At 40.3% G+C, this 23,407-nt stretch overlaps 3 protein-coding genes across 7 annotated transcripts; 1 reads left to right on the forward strand and 2 right to left on the reverse strand.

Annotated features, from left to right (window-relative positions):
• Nucleotides 1–20: 20 nt before the first annotated feature.
• Nucleotides 21–1,491, reverse strand: LOC108599524. Its single transcript, XM_017986398.2, has 2 exons — nucleotides 1,160–1,491; nucleotides 21–1,104 (listed from the first exon to the last, which is right to left on the reverse strand). Exons 1-2 carry the CDS (start codon nucleotides 1,415–1,417, stop codon nucleotides 88–90), a joined length of 1,275 nt encoding a protein of 424 aa, XP_017841887.1. The 5' UTR covers nucleotides 1,418–1,491; the 3' UTR covers nucleotides 21–87.
• Nucleotides 1,492–1,675: 184 nt separating this feature from the next.
• On the forward strand, nucleotides 1,676–3,395 carry LOC108599525 (TOX high mobility group box family member 4). 3 transcript variants are annotated; one of them, XM_017986399.2, is made up of 2 exons: nucleotides 1,676–1,877; nucleotides 2,534–3,395. In XM_017986399.2, exons 1-2 carry the CDS (start codon nucleotides 1,752–1,754, stop codon nucleotides 3,173–3,175), a joined length of 768 nt encoding a protein of 255 aa, XP_017841888.1. In that variant the 5' UTR covers nucleotides 1,676–1,751; the 3' UTR covers nucleotides 3,176–3,395. The 3 variants fall into 3 exon arrangements, with proteins under 3 accessions (XP_017841888.1, XP_017841890.1, XP_017841889.1); XM_017986401.1 differs by lacking the exon at nucleotides 1,676–1,877 and adding an exon at nucleotides 1,938–2,473; XM_017986400.1 differs by lacking the exon at nucleotides 1,676–1,877 and adding an exon at nucleotides 1,938–2,426.
• Nucleotides 3,396–3,578: 183 nt separating this feature from the next.
• Nucleotides 3,579–23,332, reverse strand: LOC108599772. 3 transcript variants are annotated; one of them, XM_017986818.2, is made up of 5 exons: nucleotides 22,920–23,332; nucleotides 6,187–10,007; nucleotides 5,402–6,131; nucleotides 4,108–5,345; nucleotides 3,579–4,038 (listed from the first exon to the last, which is right to left on the reverse strand). In XM_017986818.2, exons 2-4 carry the CDS (start codon nucleotides 9,526–9,528, stop codon nucleotides 4,123–4,125), a joined length of 5,295 nt encoding a protein of 1,764 aa, XP_017842307.1. In that variant the 5' UTR covers nucleotides 9,529–10,007; nucleotides 22,920–23,332; the 3' UTR covers nucleotides 3,579–4,038; nucleotides 4,108–4,122. The 3 variants fall into 3 exon arrangements, with proteins under 3 accessions (XP_017842307.1, XP_017842306.1, XP_017842308.1); XM_017986817.1 differs by lacking the exon at nucleotides 22,920–23,332 and adding an exon at nucleotides 15,787–15,915; XM_017986819.1 differs by lacking the exon at nucleotides 22,920–23,332 and adding an exon at nucleotides 10,662–10,765.
• Nucleotides 23,333–23,407: the final 75 nt, after the last annotated feature.

Consider the following 23,407-nt stretch of genomic DNA (forward strand, 5'->3'; position numbering starts at 1 on the left):
ATGTATTAAAGCTGAGCATACTGAGTTTACAAGTCTATTTTACATTTTAGAATTTGGTTAGCTTGAAATTTTAGTTACATTTGATTACTACTTTTTGTTCTTGGCCAACTTTTGCTTCTCTATACGTTCCAGAGCAGCTGTTATCTCCTTCTTGAGATCTTTACTTAATAGATTAAACTTGAAAGCTTTCTTGATACGTTGTTCATTGCTTAGCTTTGCATTGGAGCTCTTGTTATTATCCTTCATTAGTTGAGCTTCGTCATCAGCCAGCTTGCCTATGAGTTCTGTTACGCTTGGCGGTTGTCCTGGCATTCGTTTGGTAACTTCATTGCTCACGGGTGTTAAGATTATGGTGCCCAAAGACACCTGTTCATTATCTGGTGGATTAAGGATATCGCTGCCGGCCTGCAGTTGGGCGGATTCTTGGCTATTCGGATGTGTCTCCTCCTTGATAATTTTGGGCATAGCACTTAGCTCTTTATCATTGTTTAAAACTAGTTCCTTTAGTTTTTCCGTATTTTGATCTTGAGCAATTTTATTTTTATTGTCAACCTGAACTGTGTCTGCAATCCCGTCTATATCTTTCTCTCTTACAACTCTCATTTCCTGTTGTAGTTTCCTCATATGCTCCATGCCTGTCATAGTGTTTATTTTTGTGCTGCTGCTCTTATTACTATTTGGATTTAATAACTTGTCTTTAGCTTTCTTTAAGTATGAGGTAACATCTGACTGTGGACTTTCCGAGCTCATTTTTCTCTTGGATGAGAGACCTACAAATTTATTAACTGGTCTTATTGATTCTATTGTTTTCTCTATTGGTGCAACTGGTTTTATTGATTCTATTGTCTTCTCTATTGGCGCCTTGGGCTTAATCCCTTTTACGTTAGAATCAGCATTATTTGGCTCAAGGGACTTGTGCTCAATGCCTTTTACGTTGGAATTTTCATTATTTGACATAGACTCAATGCTTTTAACGTTGGAATTAACATTATTCGGCTTTGCCTCAATGCCCTGAGGCTTCAATTCGGTATTCGCATTCGCCTTAGAACTTTTTATCACATGCTTCTCTCCCAGTAAGAGTTCGCTGAAGTACTCATGCCACGACTGATAAATAGTGCAATTTCAATTTACTAAAAATACATAAAAGAATCCTGCTTACCTCATGTACAGATTTATGATCGCGCACCCATTTGGTAAACAGATATTCCATATACTCCGCATTGATACCACAGGCAAAGTTTTTCTTATTGTCCTTCGTACACTTGTGCATCTCGTTGGCTGGCGGCTTCTGGCTTCCGCCTCCTTTGTCAGCACCATTATTGGTGGTATATAAAGTTGGTGAGACACTGCTGAAACGTAAAAATGGTTTTAAAGCTGTGCGCTGTGTAACATATTTGTAAGCCATGCAACCAAACATAACCGTGAATCTATAGAAATTTAAAGGAGTTAGTTAGTAGTCTAATGATCTGTTTAATGAAATACTGGAAAGGCCTACTGCATAGTTAAAAACCAAATGTTTTACACTTTTGACGCAGAAAACAAATTTCAGTTGCTAAAAATGGCGCTTGTTGAACATATTCCGATACTTCAGTCGATACTATTTACCAACACTGTATTAGGGCAAAAAATACAGCATTTTATGTCAGCTGTCGCAAGGCTGGTCACATTCATTTTTGCAAAGGCACGATAGAATTATATTAATTAACAAATTAACATTTATAAGCTTCAATAAAGCAACAATTGCCACAGCTATGAATCAATTTCATACGCCCTCATTCGGCGACGAAGTGTTTGAGCTTAATGATACGGATACACCCATGGAGCACGCCACGCAACAACAGCAGCAGCAGCAGCAGCAACAACAACAACAAACTGCCGTAAGTCGCCCAAAGGCTACACCGGAAAGCGAACGCAATGAGGACTAAGGAGAAGCCTAAGCGTTTATTATTATTCTATATTATGCAGTCGCGGCTACAGCTGAGCACTTGGATTAATTGATGTGCCATATAATCGTTTTATAATAGTTTGTGGCGGGGGTGGGGTAAAAGGCGCGCCCAATTGGAAACGCTTAACTGAAGCTATGATGCCTAATGCATACATGCATACATGTGTGTGAGCTAGTATTTGTTTGCTTTTATGTGTATGTATGTGTGTGTGTAAGCGCATGAGGTTTATCGATACAAATACAAGGCAACAACAATTAATTAATGAGAAAACAAAATGCTTATCAACAAACAGCACGCATGCACAGACACACACATGCAAACACGTAAGCAATCAGCAGGTTGCCACTGGGCGCTCTTTGCGTCTCGCGCACACACACATGCATACAAACATAAGTTTAATGTGAACTGGGTTGGCTTTTGGGGCGAGCGATTAATACTTTAGTTTAGATTTCGAATTCAGCTGTGATGAAGAAACTATTAGTGAGCATACGAAATATATAAAATACAATACGAATACATAATAAATAGTATAAATAACCTGTACGTTTTGTTTGCTTATATTTCCCTCATACTTGCTTTCGTTGCAGTCGCGGCGCATAAGCAGACTGAACAGCCTGGAGCCGGAGGAACAGCCGCAGCAGCAGCACATGGACCCATACGATTTCGACAGCAGCAGCAGCAACCATCAACCACAACAGGCTACAGCACCTGCCAAGCCATTAGCACCTTATGCCTTATTCTTTCGTGACACAATGACGGCCATTAAGCAACAGAATCCCAGCTGTACGTTGGAGCAGATTACCAGCATAGCGGGTAACATGTGGGAGTCTTTAGATGATAAGCAGAAGCTTGTGTACGATCAGCGACATGAGGTGGAAAAACGCGAGTATGTCCGTCAAATGCGGGATTATCAACGCCAGTTAAGTGAAACGCCAACGGTAGAGCCACCACAACAGGAACAGCAGCAGCAGCAACAACAGCCGCTAACAGAGCAGCTGCCAGCACATGGCGTAGCTGATGAAAATCAAGACTTAAAGCCGGCGCCTGAGCAAATACAACTGTTAACTGAGGCTGCTGCTGTGCAGAAATGTACACGCGATCAATGCACAAAGCCGGCAATTATAAATCCCGATTGGGAGGATGAATACTGTAGCAATGAATGTGTTGTTATTCACTGTCGCAATGTGTTCACTGAGTGGGCGAGTTCGTTGCAGAACGCGCCCACGTAATAGCTAATTGTAAACTATAAACACGCATTTAGGGTATTAACTAAATATTTAGCACTAATAAAAACAAACTGCGGCTACGTCATAACAGCTGCTTATTGTAAGTGTTGCTAGGCGCGCTAAATTTAATTGACAGTGTTGTGAATTACTCATATTGGAAATGACATATTTAGCGCGCAATTTGAATTTTAAATATAAATTGTAAAGACGACAATTGTTTTCAAATAACTTTTAATAAATACACACATTTATTAAACTTGCACTTCAGTATCATTGTATTAATATATATTTATATATATATATATGTATCGCTTGGCTTATAAAATATTCTTCTTGCTGTTTATTTTATAGATATAGTATATGGATACATCAAATAATTAAAAAATATATAAATTAGTTGAAAAAAATCATTGCCGCATAATTATTACAAAATAAAGAGTATATAAAAAAAACGTTAACAATAGTTTTAAAGACAGCGCGTGAGAATTACGGAGCTTAAATGCAGCTTAAGGGGCAGGGCAGATATAAAGCAACTGTTAAAAATTGTTGGTAGCACACAGCTTTTTATAAAAAGTTAATAAAAGAAGCAGAGCTTAGCAGCGCGCACACATTAAATAATATCACCAAAAACGTTAACACTAGAATTAAGTTTGTAAGTTTAAGTATTTTTTAGGGAAGTTGTGTGTAAACGACAATAACTATTTTCGCTTTGTTTGCTTTTGTTATATGCATATAACTGTTATAAATTTCTGTATAATATTGCGTCTGCAACTACATGCTATTATTGACTAGAGTTGCCTTATGGGACGTGTGTTTATATAGTTGGGTATAGTTCCTAGCCAAAATGCTGCATATTTGATATACATCTGCAAAAGAAAGAAAACAAATGTTAATAACAATTTATGAATAAAAGGCAGTGGGGTTCGCCAGCTTACCCAAGTTGGCAGCATTTATTCTATAATCTGCAGTTCGCTTATATCCAAATCAGCGCTGTCCTTGCAGAAGGTGCTAGAGCGCTCCAGCTTGGACTGCGGCTGCGTCTCAGCTGCATCAATGAGCAAATCAAGCTTTTGTTTCACCGCCTGTGCTGTACTCTTATAGGCATGACCATTTGTGGTGCTGCCATTTGTTATGGGCTTGCGCAGCTGCAAGGTATTGGGGCGTCTAGTGGGTATATTGGAGGGCATACTATGACGCAGCATGCTGCTAACGGCGGAATGTGAGGAAGAGCGCAATGGGCCAGCGGAAGCACGCAGCAGTTTGCTTTGCTGCTCCTCTTGCTGCACCTGCTGCTGCTGCTGCTGCTGCTGTTGTTGTTGTTGTTGCAGTTTATTTTTCTCTGCGCGCTTAGCCAGAATTTCACGTGATTTGGCTGACAAGAAGCTGCGCGTTTTGGTCGGCGCCTCCGCATTTGTGGGCACGGATATGGAGCGCTTGTAGATTTCACCACGCGTGCTTAGATTGCTGCTAACCGACGAGTGACGACTGGTTGCCGACTTGGTGGTCTGCACTGAGCTGGGACTGCTGCCATTGCTTTGCTTCAGCTGTCGCGTAGACTTGTTGGGCATGCGCTTGGCATTGCTGCCATGTCCATTGAGCTGCTGCACACGCGCCAGCTTCGAGTTGCTCGACAGCGATTCATGTGAAATAGTTTTGTTGGTTATAATCGAGCTCTTCATGCTTTCGGGCAGCGAATCCACGCGTAAATCGGAAGCATAGCGTCCGCTCTTGGCCAAACTGTCGCTAGACATGTTGCTTGATTTGTTGCCCAGGCGCCGCACAGCAGCGGGACTGGATTGACGCGAACTATCGCTGGAAGAGATGTGCAGATTCTTCTTCGCCTGCGCTTTGCGTGCAGCTGGAATGCTGGAGCTAGTGGCGCTGCGCTGTGGTCCAACGCTGGCAGCATTTGTAGGCTGAGCGCTGCGTGGCTTGCGCGGCTCCAAGTAACGTGGACGCACTTCACCCAGACGCGCAGCTGCAACGGGCGCAACGGCGGCAGGCTTGACTGTTGTAGTGACTGTAACTGTTGCATTGACTGGTGCTGACTTCTTGGGCGCTTCAGATTGTGTGCGTCGTGGCAGATTGTAGCTATGCCGCTCGGTTGCAGCTTGGGAGCTGGCGCGCTGCGCCTGTGGCACATAGGCGCGTGTATTTGACTTCATGAGTTTGTCTGCAAGGCAAGCAATGTTAATATAAATAGTTTATTTAATTGTTTAAGTTACTCACTGCCAGTCTCACGCTGCTCTGGACGCTCGCGCGTTTCCACTTCATGTGGCAAGCTCTGCTGCGTTGTGGCGCGTTTTGTTTGCGCCTGTATGGCGAGCTTAATCTGCGCCAGCTCCTGGCTGCGTGTGCTGCCTGCACCAAAGCTGTTGACTTTGCCCACAGGCTTGGCCTGAGCGCGCTTTACGTCCAGCGGTTCGCTTAGACGCGCCAGCGTTTGCACCTTCTTGCGCAGCTCCAAGTCCATGCGCTGCCAGGCGGTAATGCGCATAGCTCTGGCGCACTGCCTAATGAGACACTGCTCCACCGCATAGACCAGCGCGCTGACCAGCCTGATGTACTCTGGCTGCCAATCCAGCTGTTCCTCCTGCAAGCCCTGCAGCTCCTTGGCCAGCTCGCCCAGATTGACTGGCATTTGTATAAGCTTAGCCTGGAGCAGCGTATTGAGACGCGTGACGCGCTGATAACTGCGACAAGCTTGTTCGGGAGTGAGAGCGCCCGCTGTATGCAGCAGCAGCGTCTCGAGACGCGGTATATGACGACTACGATCGTGTCCCAGTGAGAGGAACGAATCGCTAGCAATCAAGCTGGCAAAATGATCGCCCATATAGCCATAGGCAGCGTCCAGAATATCGCGCACCAGCTGCTCACAGATGTGACCCCAACGATAAGCCGATAGCTGCGCCAACAGATGATCGCAGTCGAGCACCGTGTCCAGCACCGTCTCGGAGGTCTGCAATACGAAATGTGTTAATATAGATAATGCATAGGATTAATAGGAAGCTTACCAAATAGGCTACAATCTGCTGGCGACAGCGTCCGAGTATATCCGGCGGCAGCTGCGCAAACTGACGCGTTGGCCACACTTTCAAATAGTGGCGGCAGGTCCAGCGCAAACATTTTCTATAGAGATCATCCAGCGCATGATTGAGCGCAACGGGCAGCACTTGTAATATGCCATCAATGCAGCCGGAGCAGGGTTTATGGAAATTATGACAGTAGTTCGTCTTCAAGGCATGTGACGTGACCTCCTTGAGACCTTCGAGACCCAGCAGATCCGCTAGAGCAGCCAGCTCCATTAGACTGATGCCATCTGGCGGATGCGATGCACCCGAGTAAATATGACAAAGTGCAAAGTGCACAGCGGCGTAGCTATAACCTTGCAATGAGACGACGCTCTGAGCAGCGCTAGCGGCGCCAGCGCCCGCCAACATGGCAGCAAAATATTGACAGCGACTGCGTAGAATACACTTGTGAGCGCGAATGCGTCTGCCATGCACCTCCACCAACATATCCGTAGCAATCTCCTGCAGAAACATTTTAAGCAAATCCTCGCCCAGGCGACGCGGCTGCCGGCAGCTGAGCGAGCTGTCATCCAAGCCAGAGCGGCTGAAACTGGATGCAAGGCTAGAGTCAGCGCTGAGATCAGTTTGTATATAATCCGATTCGAGTACCATATTGCCAGGCAAGGAATTGCTGCATTGCTTGCTGAAGTTTGGGAACAATCTGCTCAGACTGCGTAGATTATCCACAGAGCTGGCGAACTGCTGTATGCCCGCGCCATTGCCCGTGGAGCGCGTCATGGCCCAGCTATGCGGACGTGCGCTGCCGCCACGCAGCTGCGACTCACGCTGTCCAGCGCTGCGACTCATGTGCTCCGTCTTAACCAGCGGCTTATCCATATCCGAAAGCTTAACAAAGCTGCTGGGCGCTGGCGGCGGCGCGCTGCCCGCATCCTCCAGCAGCTGCTTCTGCTGCTCTATGCGCGCCTGCAGCGTAGCCATGGTATGACCATTGGTTAGCTTCTTGGGTGAAGCTGTTTCCTTAGCTTCCAGTATAGTTTCCATAGTGCTGCGACTGTTGCCTGCCAAAAGTGGCAGCGGCTGCGCCTGCGGTTGCGACTGTTGCACCTCACGCAGCGCTGCCTGCTCATCCTGCTGGAACGTTAGCTCCTCTGTATCTGTTTGCGAAGCGGGTGAGAGATCCTTGCTGAGCGCAGCTTCGGTCAGCACCGAAGCAATGCTGCTGCTCTTATCATACGTTTCGTTGAGCTGCGCATCACGTCGATGGCGTCGGTTTGCTCCACGCAGCGGTTGCTCCTCATCCGAGCAGCTGCTCAAGGCGCCGCCGCTGTACTCATCATAGGGTGACAATGAGCTGTCCACACTTAGACTGCTCGCTTTGCTTATTATGGGCAGCTTGTCTATGATGCTCATTAGGCCATGCTGTGGTCCATTGGTGGACATGCTTTGGCTACGCTTGCAGTCATTAGCAGGTGGCGGCGCTTGCTGCTCCTGCCCCCAGCTGTGGCGCTTGCTTGGCTCTTGCAGTGGGCGTGGCAAACGTCTTAAGGCAGCCAAAGGTGATGCCGCTGGCGCCTGCTCCAGATTAACGCTGTAGTCTAAAGATTTGCTTGCCTGCTGCGCCGACTGCTGCTGCTGCTGTTGACTCTTGGCCATTAAAGTTTCTGTAGAGCTGGCGCTGCTCTTGAGCGGCGACTGCTCCTCGCGTTTGACATGCAGCGAGCTGCTCAGTCGCTGCGCTAAATTAAACGGCTCCTTGCGCTGTGCCGAGCGCGGCTTATTGGGCTCACCCAAATCTATAAACATGCTAAATATATTTTTCTTATCCGCTGCAGGCTCTGGCTCTGGCTCTGGCGCTGGCTGCGCCTCGCTGAGATTCACAAAGAAATTTGCTGCCTTGGGCGACTGATAGCTTTTGCTCAGCTGCTCCTTGGGCTTGCGATCCATATCCTCTAGTGAAACATAAAAGCCACAGCCGCTCTTATGCGAACTGTTCGAGTCGCTGCGCTCACGCGTGCGCTGCTGCAGTTCGAGACTGGAGCTGCTGCTGCTGCTTTTGCGTCGCTCCGAGCGACAATCGCTCATGTCCACAACCCAGCTGGGCAGCACTTTGCGTCGCAGCTCCACCTGCTGCTCCTCATCCTGCTCATCCTGCGGCAGCGTAAGCGCAAAGCCACCAGACACTATAGGACAAGCTTCAGTGCGTCGCTTTAGACTGGGACTGTCACATTGCTTGGGATAATCCTCTATAGCTGAGCCACCCGAGACTATGGGATTAGCTTCATCATAGCGTGAGCCACGCTTGGGCGTGCGTGGCAGCGCCAGCGGCTGCGGCGAGTCGGTGGCATCGCTGCAATAAGCGCCAGAGTCGCGCTGATGCGACAACGAGTTGCTCAGCGTGTAATCCCGATGTATGGAGCTATGATTGCTGCCCGTATTGTGCAGCATGAGCGAATTGTGTGGCGTCTCTGTAGCAGCAGGCGGCGCGCAGATCAAACTGCTGTGCGCTGGACTGCTGCTGGAGTAGTCTGTGGTATAGCTGAGATCCTGCTGCTGCTGATGCGGCGTAAACTTGGGACTGCTCGAAAGCGCATGCACGCTAAACTGTTGCTGCAGTGGGCGTGGCACTGGCACTGGCTTTGCCGGCTGCTGCTCGCGTTGCCACAGCTTCTCCTCATCGGAGAGATTATGTGCATCTGTCTGCGCGTCATCGTCCAGCGGCGTTTGCTCCGCATCTGAGCTGCTATTGGAGGCAAGTTGCTGCGCTGACTGCGGCGCCTTGCACTTGGCGAAGGCTTTATGGAACTGCGCCAGCTGCAGCTCTGGCGGCGGCGGCAGCGCTGCTGCTTCCAAACTAGGAAAACCCGAGTTGACTTCATCCTCATCGCGCAGCGAGGAGGCATCAATGAAGCAAGCGCTGTTGCTTAGCGTATCATTGGGCGCCGACTGGCCATTGCCTAGGACTGTGCCGCCCTGTGGATAAACAGACTCCCAGCTGCCCGTTTCGGTAGAAACTGTGCTCGTCTCCATGCAAACAATTTCTTCGTTTTGACGCTGCTTCTCCTCCTTGGAAGGCGGCAGCGCTGCAGCGCACTTCAGCGGCGGCTTAAGCTGCACTGCAGCAGCAGCACGCAAATCTTCGCTGTAGTGTGGCGCTGAGCTGGAGCTGGTGCTGGGCGAGCTGCTGTCGCTGGCGGCAATGGGACTGTTAACGCTGCTGCTGCTCTGGCTGAGATTCGAGTAGTGTGAATGCTGCGGCGAGTCGCGACTGTCGCCATTGCTGAGCTCTGGTTGGTCCAATGACCTAGCCACAGGCGCTGGTTCCATCTTGGGCGTGGGAGTGGGGGGTAGGGGGTAAAAGGATGTTGTTGCTGTTGTGCTTAGTTGTTGTTGTTGTTGTTGCAAGCTGCTTAGATTGCAGTTGCGCTTTCAAGTCATCGACAACGTTGTTGGCTTCCGCTGTGTGCAGCGCCTGCTTGGCATAACTAAGTGACAGCTTCAAGTGTCTGCTGAAGAGTTCTGCTGCTTTCAATTGTTGTTGCCTTTACATGGCTGCCAGCCACGCATGGCGTGGGCTTGCGCTAAAGTATCTCACAACAGCAAAAAAGTATCTTTTAGCTTAGGCTACAAAAATAGCAGACAGACGCGTCTTCTTCCTCTGCTGCTGCTTCTACTCCTTCGTTCTTTTTTATTTTTTTTGCTTTGCTTATTTATTATTCGTTGTCGTTGCTAGCTGCTGATTTATTGCCAATTGTGCCAATTGTTGCACTTGTTCTGCTGTTCGTTGTTGTTGTTGCACAATTAAACTGCAAATAAAAATGTTGTAAGAAAAAAAAACTTGATTAAGTCAATGCTTGGCAAACTTTAAGTAAATATATGTATGTAGTTATTTTTAATGTTTAGGTTATCATATCGTTTTTTATCATTATTATTATTTTAAGTACAGTTGACTCAGCCAAGCGGAAGTTTTATATTTCAGCTTGTTTAATTATTAATTGCAATGCAATGCATCAGTTTTAATTGCTACAAACTGTCATAATTTGTATAACAATAACTGCAAGCAATGCATTAATTTTATTACGCCTTTTTTTTTAATAATATATTTATATATATACTTCCTTAATTTTAGCTTATTCACAAAATATATTATTATATACTGTATATCTCAATTAAATGTTATAACTAATTTCTATAATATTAAATTTGGCATAATTTGTTATTTTATTTATTCCTAGTTCTTAATTGTAGGTAATCTCTAATATATTTTGTTCATCTAAATTATCTGTTATACTGTTATAACTAATTTCAATATTAACATTTGCACATTTTGTAATTTTTTTATTCCTACTTCTCAATTGCAGTTTATCTCTAATATATTTTGTTCATCCTAACTATCTGTTATACTGTCATAATATTCAATTACACTAAATTGTCATTTCAATCTTAATCTTAATCTTTACCTTTATTTTGAACCAAACATTATTTATGTAGTGTCGAAGTTATCCAAAAAACTCTCTCATAAATAAGAGACTAAGATATAGTAAACTACTCCATATAATTCATCGATGTTTATAATTTTCCTAGTATGCTAATCCAAAGCATATTAGAATCTAAAATAATTCACACTATTGTAGTAGCTTTAAATATATTTGGATGCATACTGAAGCTACCTAATGAGAGTTATCTATATTATCAAGTCTAGGAAACTCTTTTTATAGTGCAATAAATGACGAGTGCCTTATCAATATAATCAATCTCAATGCCGCCGCCCCGCTGGCCACTCCCTTAAGCCCAAAACGTGCTCAAGTATTAAGTATCTTACGCCTTTAAAACCGCAGTAACAAAAAGCTTTTACTGCCTTATAGTATAGTGTGACCCTCAACAGATTGTTAGAATGCAAATGTAGTTGCAACTGTATGCCTCAATGTCTCTTTATAGTTGAATGCGTGCTTAGCTTCCTTTGTCGCCGTCAATGTGCCACATGGGTAAGCAGCTAGAATTTCAATTTATTAAATGTGCAGGGGGGGGAAATGAGAAAATGCCAAGTGCAAGTGCATATGGAAATTTGTTTTCAGTTCGACTTAAATTAATCAGTGGCAAAAAGAATTTTAAAAACGTCAGCGTACTTTATATAAATATTTACGCAAGTTAAGTAAAAATATGCGCTGCACTTAAACAAAGCTAAAAAAAAAAACGTATTGTTTTGTTTGCTGAGGCAAGCAGCTGAAAAAATTAATAAAGTCTGCGTTGTGAATTAAATATATGTGTAAATAGGTATATATAGTAAACTGTATAATCAACAAAAGAGCAAAATGCTTGGGCTCTTATTATAAATGATATGTCACGTTAAGAAATTAGCATACAAAAGCACAACGTTTGACAACTGAACAAATGGACAAGAGACGTGTATAGAAAAAAACTTGAAAATTAATACAGTATAAGCATAAGAAAGAATGTTATAAAAGCGAAATGAAACCAAACGTGTGTTGGCATAATTTATACGGCGGAGGATTGAGGTAAAAGCGAAGAGAGAGTTGAGCAACTAAAACTAATTTTTGCAAATATAATATAATATAATACTATCTGCATATTTATTACACAAGCAAGCGTCAAACTCTTTTATCAACGTTCAGTTCAAGTTCATTCAACTTTCCACTGCTCACACTGACTAAACACAAAGTGAAACAAAGGTTAACAGATTGCAGATACATGATGTCTATAAAATATAAAAAAAAACACCCATTAAACATGCCTGCAATTATGTAATTTATAGCTTATGATAAATGCAAATTAAGTGCGCAGAAGAGAAAAAAAAACAACATCGCTTTGAAATCAAAACATTTGTTTAGCGCTAATTGCACGTTCCTTGAATTAAACTCTATTGCCAGTTGGTTTTATATCTAAGCACGAACTTGCCTTATAAAGCGTATAGCTCTTTTTTTTTAATATTTTCTCTGTTAATTGCAAATTGAAAATGTGTTTATCAAATGCAAAAATCGTGCAAATCTAAATGAAGTATGCAAATTATATAAACGCATTAAGTTCACAATGCTAAAGACTTTACTAGTTTTTTATATTAGCTATGGTACTTATAATTTCTAGTTTATGAAAAAATTATACACTTAAGTGGTTTCCGCACTCTTAAGTCTATTTTAAGCTGAAGATCTATTTAATATGTTAAGCTGATATGAAATTGAACAACTATAAGTTGGGATTAGTCGAAATTTCTAAGAAATGAGCTGGAATTTATTTTCGAAGCAACTGTAAATAAATTCAGTTTAAAAATATTTATGCTGCATTTAAACTGGGCGAGGCACTCAAATTAAATAAAACAAATTTCTTTAATTTATTCCCTAATTAAAAACTTTTAAGATCGATTTGCTCTGCTTTGCTATTTATAAAGAAATTCGTGGGGAACCATTTCTAACTATAAATAAACATTTATTTAAAACAATTCACTTAGTTTGCTGCCAAATGGTAGCAACAATAATAAAATGTCTAACAAAATATAAAAATGTTTATATATACGTTTTTGTCATATTAAACTCATTTGCCTATTATTGATACTTGTTATGCATATATGTATTGAGTATATATATTCTATGTGTGTGTAAGAAATTATTAAACAAAGGTCGTGTGGTGCATGAGTAATGCGCTAAAGTTATTGTTATTGTTGCTCAGAACAAACTTCGCAGACAATCAACAGGCAATAAATATTTTCTAAGCAAACTAAGTTTTAAAGATTATAAATTATCGATAAAGCAGAGAGTGCAAGAGTGAGATAGACGTTAGATTTGAATCTTTGCTGCCAAATATGGGCGTAACAAGTTGACGCGTTGATGAGATTGTTGTTGTTGTTGTTGTTATTATTATAGCTGATGATGACTATTTATGCACACAAAAAAAAATAATAATAATAAACAAATGTATTGTTGTAATACAGCTTGTGTAAGCTTTTTGTAAATAAATATATGTGTGTGGTAAGCGTAAAAATTAAATAAATACCAAACCACAACAATGGAAATATTATAGACATAAGGAAGTGTGGGCAGCTGAAAACTCATTTGGGCCGCTAAGTGGGAAAGCGGAAACTAAACGCAAGCGAAAGTAATGCGGTCATTCTTTATAGACAGAATTTCAGTTTCTATAACGTGCTTGGAGTTATAAGTAGTCGCCAAAAAAGAAATAAAATTAATTGCTTAAAAGCGTAAGAGACAAAGTAGGGGGAAGACAGTCAAGTGTGTTTAAAGTGCATTGACAAATTGATAAGCTTATAAATGCGAAACATTGTTGCGAAGCGAAGATAAAAAATTAATGTTGTATAGTTTGTTATAAAAAAAAATAATATAAAGAAGCTCATTTATTTATATAAACTTAATAGAGAGGGGAGAAGCTTATAAAAGACTCGATTTTGAACTTTGTCTGCGTTTTAAATTTCCAACTGTCTGGACAACTTGTCGTGGTCGCGATGAGTTTGCAAATTGACAACATATGTGTATACAAAATTTCGCCTTTGGCGTCTTAGCCAGGTAAACGCCTTCAGTTTTCTTAACAACAACGGCGACAACTGGAAATGACGCCCAAACAACGCACACACACACACATAGATAGAGTGAGAGCGACAGCTTGTGCTACAATAAATTGTTGTACAAATTATGCCCTGGGACGTGTTTGCTTAGAGATGTGCGTGAGGGGTTAAGAGATCGTGATAAGCTTAAAATATATGCTTAGCATTGAGTAATCAATTTTAATGTTGATTGTGCACAAAGTTCAGAGTTCAACACAAAGTGTGCGCCATTAGAGACATTAAGCAATATTTTCTTTGAAATTTGAATTGTCTGCAGCAGAAGTTTTAAAGATTTTTGACGTACGTCAAAAGTTTATAAACAGTTGCTTATGTTGCTCAATAACATTCTTGTTTGCTTTACATTAATTTAAGATTTATTTATACAAAGTTAATAATTCAACAATAAATCTTAACTGACTTTTTAAGGCTAACAGTTGTCAGTTAACTTCACATTAATTACGCATATTATTTATTATCCCTCCCCAAAAAACGAACTAACTATATTCCCCAGCTGCTAATATTTTATTGACTGACTGACACTTGACCAAAAATAGCTACGGAATGGTAGATAAATAGCTGTCAATAAATTTTGACGGCTCTACGTGCACACACTAGAAATTTTACTTTCGCGCCAACAGAAAGTAAGTCTAAGCCTTTAAGTTAACGAGGTCAGGCAGCAATAGTCCCTGATTTTTATGGCTCGTTTAAAGGACGTTTGGATAAAAATCTCGCATGTGTGGCTAGAGTTTCCACAAGAACTCTAAACAAAGCCCAAGCGCTGACCCTGAACGCAACTCATCAAGCTCAACAATCAAAAATTAACGCTGCTTGATAATAAATCATGAGAAATAATAATTTAAAATTAACAGTCGAAACTCAACGACCGCTCACCACAGCACACGCTAATTAAATAAATATAAATTTATGATTTAAGCTTGTAACGCATGTAGAGACTCAACAATTGCCTTACATGAAATGAAATGAAATGCAGCCCAAGCTGACATTGACTTTAAGCTTGACCTTTGTCAAGCAAAAGGAAACAAGAGACATCAACTCAAGCGTATGAAACAATTGCACAGTTATGTGTAGAGACTTGTGTTAAAATTATAATTAAATTTTGTTGTTGTTGTTGTTGTTTAACCCGCTGTCTTGTAATCAACGAGCTCTGTCAGAAAACTATATTTAAGACATTAATTTAAATGAACTTGATACGAGCAGCGGCTTTAAGCTGCAAGAATTGGCAATAATTTAAGCTTCTAAGCTGCGCCATTAGTCAAATTTGAGAACAGGCCAAATCATTAATCATTATTTACATGCAGCATGAATAAATAAATTCAAATTCATATGCAAAAATGTAGCTAAAGTGTGTCGAAATGTCAAAACTAAACGCATATTTAATAAACAACTTTAATATATATTAATAAGCCTGTTTTTAGTAATATTAACTGCCAGCCCTCGATATATTTGTAACTCAATCAGGCATCAAAATATGAAGGCACTTTTTATATTAAAAAAACATATATTCAAATCTTCTCCAAGCCATAAGCCAAGCCAACTGTGAAAACACAAAGCACAGCTGCTTGCCAAGCTCTTATTGGAACGTATGTGGATTGCATATGTATTTAGCATACACAGCTTGCATGTGTGTGCGTGTGTGTGTGTGTGTTTGTCTGTGCTTTAGTTTTTCTTTTAACTGGATTTTGTTCACAGACATTTGTATATATCGCTTTTTATTATTTATTCAAATAGCGTGTGCGACCCACGCTTTGTTAATTACACAGCACTATTTTGCATTTATTACAGTATGTTTATTAGCAAATCCGCGCTTGCTTGTTTTGTTATTGTTTTTACCATATACAGACGTTGGCGGAAGCTTTTTAAACAATTTTTGTCAAGAGCGTTGTTCAACCAAAAATTAATTGAATCTACACACACACACAAATATATTTTTGCTATTGATAAAGCCTTAATCACAAATTGTGTGCGTTGAAATTTCAGCAATAATAATAGAAACTAACAATCAAAAGAGCGCCAACAAAGCGTAGCAAATGTATCAGCAAGCCAAAGCAGAATTTAATTTTTTGTTTTATTTAACTCGTTTAAAACGAAAAACGCGCAGCGCTGTAGCGACAACGCACCCGCACGATCGAAGAGTTAAAGAAAGACTGTTAACAGCGCGCTGTTAAGCTAGGCAGATCAAAGTGTTCTCACTCTCACTGCTGCTGTTAGCGCTAACATTGGGGCCTGTCGTGTGGGAGCGTAAGAGCGCGCGTCTATGTAAAGTTGCTGGCAAGTGCATTGATATGTAGAGTGGTGGGCAATGTGCATGTGTGTGTGTGTGTGTGTGTGTGGTTGCCGGCGTGTGAAACTTTATGCAAATTAGCAAAGAGTGTTTGCTTTTGTATGCGGAAAATAAAAATAAAAGTTGACTGCGAGAGTCTGTTTGACAATAAAAACAAATAAATGCTGTTGATGATACGCAACAGCGAGTGTGTTGTGTTTAAAGAAAAACAACAAAAAAAAAAAAGGGGGGCCTAGCAACAACTTACAGCAGACAGAAGAACCTGCCTCAATATAGACAAAATATACATACAGCAAAGTACATAACTTTATACATAAGTTCAATGCACGCATTGTGATCTCACACACCAAATAGCAGCAGCGCCCACAAATAACTTTATGCCTTTATTATAAACAATTCATATAGCACACACATTTTTATGGCATACACACACACACACACAGAAATAATTGTTTAGCTTTAGTACGTGCTTTTCTAGTTAATGATTACATTGACTCGCAGTTAATGAGCTTTGTAATGCATAGAGCGATGCAGAGTGAGAGAGAGAGATAGAAATTTTTGGACAGGCTGATGTCACTGCCGCCGCGCTGGCGTTGAGTCAAATTATCAATAACAAAAGTTTGTAATGCAATCAGAAAAAATCTTATACGTTATACGCATATGCAAATTCAAATACACAAGAAACGGCAAAGGCAAAAAATTTTAAATTTTATGTGCTGTGCCTTTTGAAATGAAAACGAAATATTTATGACCTCGAGGCGACAACAAAAAGCAAGAGACAGCATTAAATGCAGCAGCCGCCATGTCATGTATGACGATAAATGAGAAATGCAAAAGATACAAAAAGTGTGCAGACTGCGTGCCAAGAAATATTTTGCGCTAAATTTCAAGCATGCAGTAACTATCACTACAAAAATAAAAACAAACACATGTTTATATGCTTAAGCTTTGGCGCATTGAACAATGTTCAAGGTCAGCGCACGATTGCGATCTTTTTCAGCAACATTTTTGCTTGACACAAAGTAGCCAAAGAGATTAATTAAAAGCAAACAGTAAAAGAGAGGGAGAGCGCCTAGACAGCGACATGAGCAAGATAGCCAGGCCCCAAAAAAAATTATTGAATGTTGTACATAAAACAAATTTGCACAGCGTTAAAGATTAGAATGGCATGTGGCTTAAGCTAAGCAGACTTGTTAAATGCGCTACTTTAAAGTTTGAGTTTGATAGAATACAAACATAAATGTTCATGTTGTTAGCAGCTGGCTATTAAAATAGTCATTATTATAAATAATTATTAGAGCGCAGCTACACACACATACACAGACTAATTGAAGTTGTTATTGTTGCTGTTTTCATTGTTGTAGCATACTCACAATGCTCTATGTATGTATGTATGTGTGTGTGTGAGTTGTACTACATTGATAGTACGTCTAGCTTCCAACTTTCCATATTGTAAATTTTCCATTGTTTATGATTAAAGTTATGGCGCTTGCTTTTTGTTTCATTTGCACCTCTTCTCTTTCTATGTAGTTGTAGATGCAGATAAACCGTTGAAGCTCAGAGCCAAAGACAACAGCAAAAGCTCATTAAGCGCAGCTCTCAGCTGGCGCTTATCTCGACTCTCTCTTCCTCCCTCCCATGCTAGTTCTTGTATTGTGGAAATTGCACATAAGGAAATATGAAATTTCAACTGACACGTGGGCGTGGCATTGGATATTTGCATAAAACTCATTTGTTAATCTTTCAGCTGTGTGTGTGTGTGTGTGAGTGTGCGCCATCATTATTCAACACTGTAAAGCTCAGTTACCGTTAACCAGCCAGCCAGCCAGCCTAATGCTAAAACCAACTCTTTGCGGTTGTTGCTGCTACCGTCCGTTATTTTATTGTTGCTAAGCAAATGTGCAAAATGTTAATAAACTTTTATTGCGCAAAGTAAAAAATAAAAATAAATGCCACTACATTTATTATAATTGCGCAAAATGTTGTTTGATATGCTTTACAAATAATTTGCATGCATTTAACGAAAGTTACGCCATGACTAGTGCCAAAGTAATGACTTGGTGGGGGACTTGCATTTAAGTAAGTAATCAACCCACAGCAATTTGCAATTAAATGTTAATAATTATATAGAAAACGATATATGTGCTGAAAAGGCAACACAAAGAGCAGAGCGCACAACGCCCACACTATAAAACATTAAAAAAAATAATATAAAACGCCACAGGGCAAGGCTTAGAACAATTGAAACACAGCAGCCACGCCAAAGAACACAGAGAGGAGCGACGAGCGCATAAAACAAAAGTTAAGTAAGCGAGAGCGAGAGGTTAATGAACTTCTAAGCCAAGCTAGCGTTTGTCTCACTGGCCAATTTTATTTTTTTTATTGCCTATGAAGTTGTATATACTTTTCAATTTACTGTAATTGCGGCTCTCGGCTGGGCCAACGAGCTTTCAATTTGCCACAGTTAAACGAAGCGTTGAATTAAAAGCGATTGTCTGTCTGTGTGTGTAATTTGCTAATCGTAATTTGCCAAATTATGTTGTAAGCTACAAGAGTTGTACAATTCAAATGTGTTGCAATAAAAGAGAGTGAGACAACAATAAGTACGTTGACAAATATTCATGTCAAACAGTTGCTAATGCACCCCTGGGGGCAACACAAAATAAACTCAAATCAAAAAATGTCACGAAAGCGCCCAAAACAAAGTTAAGCAGTTTGCCGGAAAAGTCGCGTGAATCATATGCAAAGTGACACTATAATAAAGAATAAAAATAAGCAAAGAAAACTCAATTTTGGCAGCACCAGCCCAAAAAGCAACAACGAATAAAAAAAAAACAATTAATCTTGATTCGCTTCGGCTGTTGTGACAAAGGGTGAAGAAGGAGCTTACACATCGCCGATAGGGTAAATGACCAAAAGAGAAAGACAGCGTCATCAAGAGCTTAACACAAAAAAGTACACTGACAAAAATTAATTTATCAGTTTTCCACTAACATTAAAACTTGCAGTCAAATTTCACTGAGCTCATTTTATAAACTTTAATATACAAACTATATGCCACTTCTCTCAGTGTAGCAACGACACATTGTCGTGCCGCCAACCAAAAATGGATTAATTGTCTGTAGTTTTTTTTATTGATGAGCAAGTTATATGCTTGAGTTTATTTTGTTGTCCACATTTTTAACATAATATTTTGTGATTTATAACAAACATACCAAACTGCGCTGCATCAAATCAATTAGTCATTGAACTTAGGCGTAAGCAAATAAAAGCTCAAATTAATTTTATTAACCCAATAGCAATCAAATGAACTTTTATTGCGTTTTAAAGCAGGTTAAGCACCTTAAAAATAATCGTAAACGCTTTTTATAAGTATGTCACGAACTCCAAGACATTTAGGCTATAGCCATATAGTCAATCTGAAGAAATTTATGTGCACTAACAACGCAGAGGGGATGCACATAAACAACCTTCAAGACCTTAAAGCAATTTGCGCAATGGCGTTAAATAAATATGAAAAGCAAAATAAATTATGACGAAAAATCAATTTTTTACAATTTGCATGCGATTTCTTTCGAGTGCTGCTGGCTCGCGTGCAAAAAAAATCAAAATGTATGCAAATTAGAAAAAACAACAAAAGCAAGAAGCAAAAAAATAAATTTGTTTTGGAGCTGCAGCAGTGCCAAAAAGCACTTAAAAATGTTTTGAAAGTTACAAGTACATGACGCGGCAAACTACAGTCGAGTTGAAGTTTGAGATAGACAAAAGATAGTTAGAGAAAGAGTACAAAGTTTTAAGGCCTAAGGATGTACTCTAAATTCGTTGCATAAATGTCTCATGTTAATAAAATGATTAAAATATTACTTTTTTACTGTTTTGATTGCCTTAATTGGTTTTTTTCTCTCGCTTGATTTATGCGTTTGCCAATTTGAGCGCCGCTGCAAATGATTGATGGATCTGTTATTTTGTTGTGGCCTGTCACTTTTACGGGACTTTGCATAATACTCGTTAAACACCCAATTGGGTTCAATTGGTGGGCATTCATACCGAACTGACCTATAGCAGCAGTAGCCCACGCCTAATCTAAGAATCTGTGCCAAATATAAAACACAGCCCATAAATAGCTTTTAATTGGGACCTACGCATTCCTCAAGGTAAACAGCGTGCCCAAAAATAGCTTAAATTGTTAGCGATTAGCATCGCGGCGGGCCTGCTGCCTAGGGAAACGTGATGAGAGAAGCAGATGAGCCGCAGCAGTATGCGTGACCGTTTTGCCAAGTGGCAACGCTGGCTAATTGTTCACACCCGCCTAAGGCCACACCTAAGAGAACACACACACGCACACTCTCCAGCTTTGTAAGCTAATCCGCGTTGTTGGGTGTGTGTGTGTTTAGAAAGATGCGCATTTATTGCATAGTTTGTTTCGCCTTAATTTGCAACGCTTGCCATTAAACTAATTAAGTTTTAAATGGGCCAAACTGGCACACTGATATCACAAAGTGATAAATAAATTAAATTTCATTAATTAGCAACGCGAAAGGGTAAACAATTTTGCTTTCACAGCTAATTTGTTGCGTGCAGCGAGCAAAACTAGCCAATAATTTAAAACTAATTAAAATGCGCTGTAAATAAAAGTGAGCAAAGAGTTTACTGCACAGCAAAAGCACAAATGAGTTTATGTTGAAGAAAACGCACTTAAAGCATATCTAACATTCGATCAATTTATATTTTTTTCTGGGTAGTTTACGATGGAAAAATACAAATGACCCAAAACTCAACGAACCGTTTAGCCTAAACAAAAATAAATAAAAGAGCGGCCCGCTGATAAGAAAACAAAAACAACAAAGCAATAGCCAGAGCGCATCGCATTGATTACGTATCAGTGCTTGTGTATTAGTGTGTGTGTGTCCAAAACGCATTTGTCTCACTTTCACACAAACAAACGCAATCAAAATAAACAGACAGTTCAGTTCGACTAAGCTAAGTCTTAAGAGAACGCTCTTGCGCAGGCAATTTTTTTTGTTAAAGAGATCAAAGTCTATTTGATAGACAAGCTCTAGCGCATTTAAAGATTTAATTATAAATCCACAATATTATTCATATTGAAGCAATTAAAAACACATGTTTCACATAATTTTTATTTAAATTTAGAAAGCTACGTAACTGTAAAACATATGTTACTTCATAAATTGCTTTTTCAAATTACGACTGCAAATTTGCTTGCTGTTAAATGTCAGCTGTTACTGCACTTGCCCTTTTAACAGCTGCAAATCACACAAACACACACACGCACACACACATACAAGTAAAGCTCTTTGAATATGGCGTCATTTCTTTGGCAGCCGACAAACAATGGACGTTGACAATTAAATAAGTGAACGACTTTTTTGCGTGAGCGTAACATAGAGAAAGAGAGCGAGATAGAGAGTGAGCGTAAGAATGGCAGAAACATTGAACGACAATTCTAGGTCAGCAATTGGAGCTGAGCGCGTGACACGTTTACTTGTTGGAGTCACAGCGGCAATGTCATCTCAAATTTACACCGGTCTCCCCAAAACATAAGTAAATAAAAGCAATTGACAATTGACACTTTAAGCATGCTTTTGCTTTTGTTTTCGTTTGTTTTTGTTTAATTTCTGCTGGCGCCGTGATAAGGTAATACAGGCACATTCTATAGCTTGATCGATGTGCGGAAATTCAAAGGAAATGTTTTATAAATAGCAACATTTTTCACACAAACTATTTTCTGCAGAACTGACAAAAATATGATATCATTGTTGTTGTTATTGGATAATGTTTTAATTGCTGCTGTTTGATATTGTCGAGGGGATAGATAACCATAAGCTGACGCATGCTTTACACACTTGACTTTTGATCAATTTAAAGGTATTGCCTGGCACCCACGCTCTAATTGGAATTTGTCATAGCGTGCGAAAATGCTGCATACATTTGTTTAAATTAAATATTTTAGGCAAAGTGGCTAAAACCAAATGACTCACTTAACTTTTTTCAACGTAATTTATTTGATTTTAAGCATGCCGTCATAGCAGCAGAAGCAGCAGCAGCGTCGACGCACATTTCTTCTCCCCCTACCAATAATCTTCCTCTTTCTAACCGTTTAAACTGCCTGCAGCTGGTGGCTCACATTTAAAAAATTGGGTTAATAACATGTGTGTATTCTTCAATGTTTATTTGGTTTTTCAAGCAGCGTCAGCAGTTTCTATTTTTTTTCTATTGATTTTTCTTATTTGCACAAAATGCATAAGTGGCAAAATGCAAGCAAATAAAACACACACAAGTGTGTGTAAAAGAGATAGCGGCTAGCAAACGGGTTACAGCTGCCGCCAAAAAAAAAATAATAATAAGCAACAAGAGTACGCTTAGCGGCTTATTTGTTTTATGCGGCTGACTAACATACATACACAATTAAGTACACACATATACATGCATATTACCAGTGTGTGTGTGTAATTCCTACCCCAATTACGCTCTGAGCTGAGCTCCAAACTGTTGTTGGCCACGCATCTCCCAACAGCTGCAGCGGCGCTGATTTATCGATTTTTCCCTCTCAACGCATTGTTTTTGTTGTGCTTATGTAGAATTTTTGGCAATTATATAAATGCGCAATCTTTTAAGAAATTAGCAAACATATGTATTTGTTTAATAAATACCTCTTCGCACACACACATACATACGCTCTCGCTCTCTGTTTAGCACAAGAACAACTCACACGTTCAATTTCTAGCTGCCCTTGAGTCTCTTTTTGCTCTTCTACCTGTCTTTTGTACACACACAAATACAAAAACGTAGTTGCGGCGGCAGCGTAAAACTGCATTTTTTTATACTCACTTTTGTTTTTTGCAAGAAATTCACTTTTTGGTGAAACTTAGCAATTATTTTGCCGTTGTTGTTAACAAGTTGGTAGATTTGGCCATATAATTCAGCACAATGCACAGCACTTTCATTTATTACAAATTTTTTCGCCATAAAATTATGTTTGCTGCCAGCAAAAGGAAACACTTTGACATAACTGGTTTTCCTTTTTGAAACCTTGACTTTTATTTGATTTACTTTTTGGTTTCTTGCCCGCTTTGCTGACGTTTTCAAATTTCGCACAAACACGTTGCAGCTGCAGCATCAGCTTTCATTCAAAAACGAATCTTTTATTTATAATTTTAAATAAATCTGCCGACAACGTTTTCGACCTGCCAAACGCGACAACAAAATTTTCAACAGTAAAAAACAGTGTTGCCAATTGCAATAAGCGCAATAAAATGAAGTGATTTTAAAGTACTCGCCACCGATAAGCTGCTCGATAGCTTTTACTCGATTTCGTA

The sequence above is a fragment of the Drosophila busckii genome, chromosome 3L (assembly GCF_011750605.1).
Source record: "Drosophila busckii strain San Diego stock center, stock number 13000-0081.31 chromosome 3L, ASM1175060v1, whole genome shotgun sequence".
Taxonomy (NCBI): Eukaryota; Metazoa; Arthropoda; class Insecta; order Diptera; family Drosophilidae; genus Drosophila; species Drosophila busckii.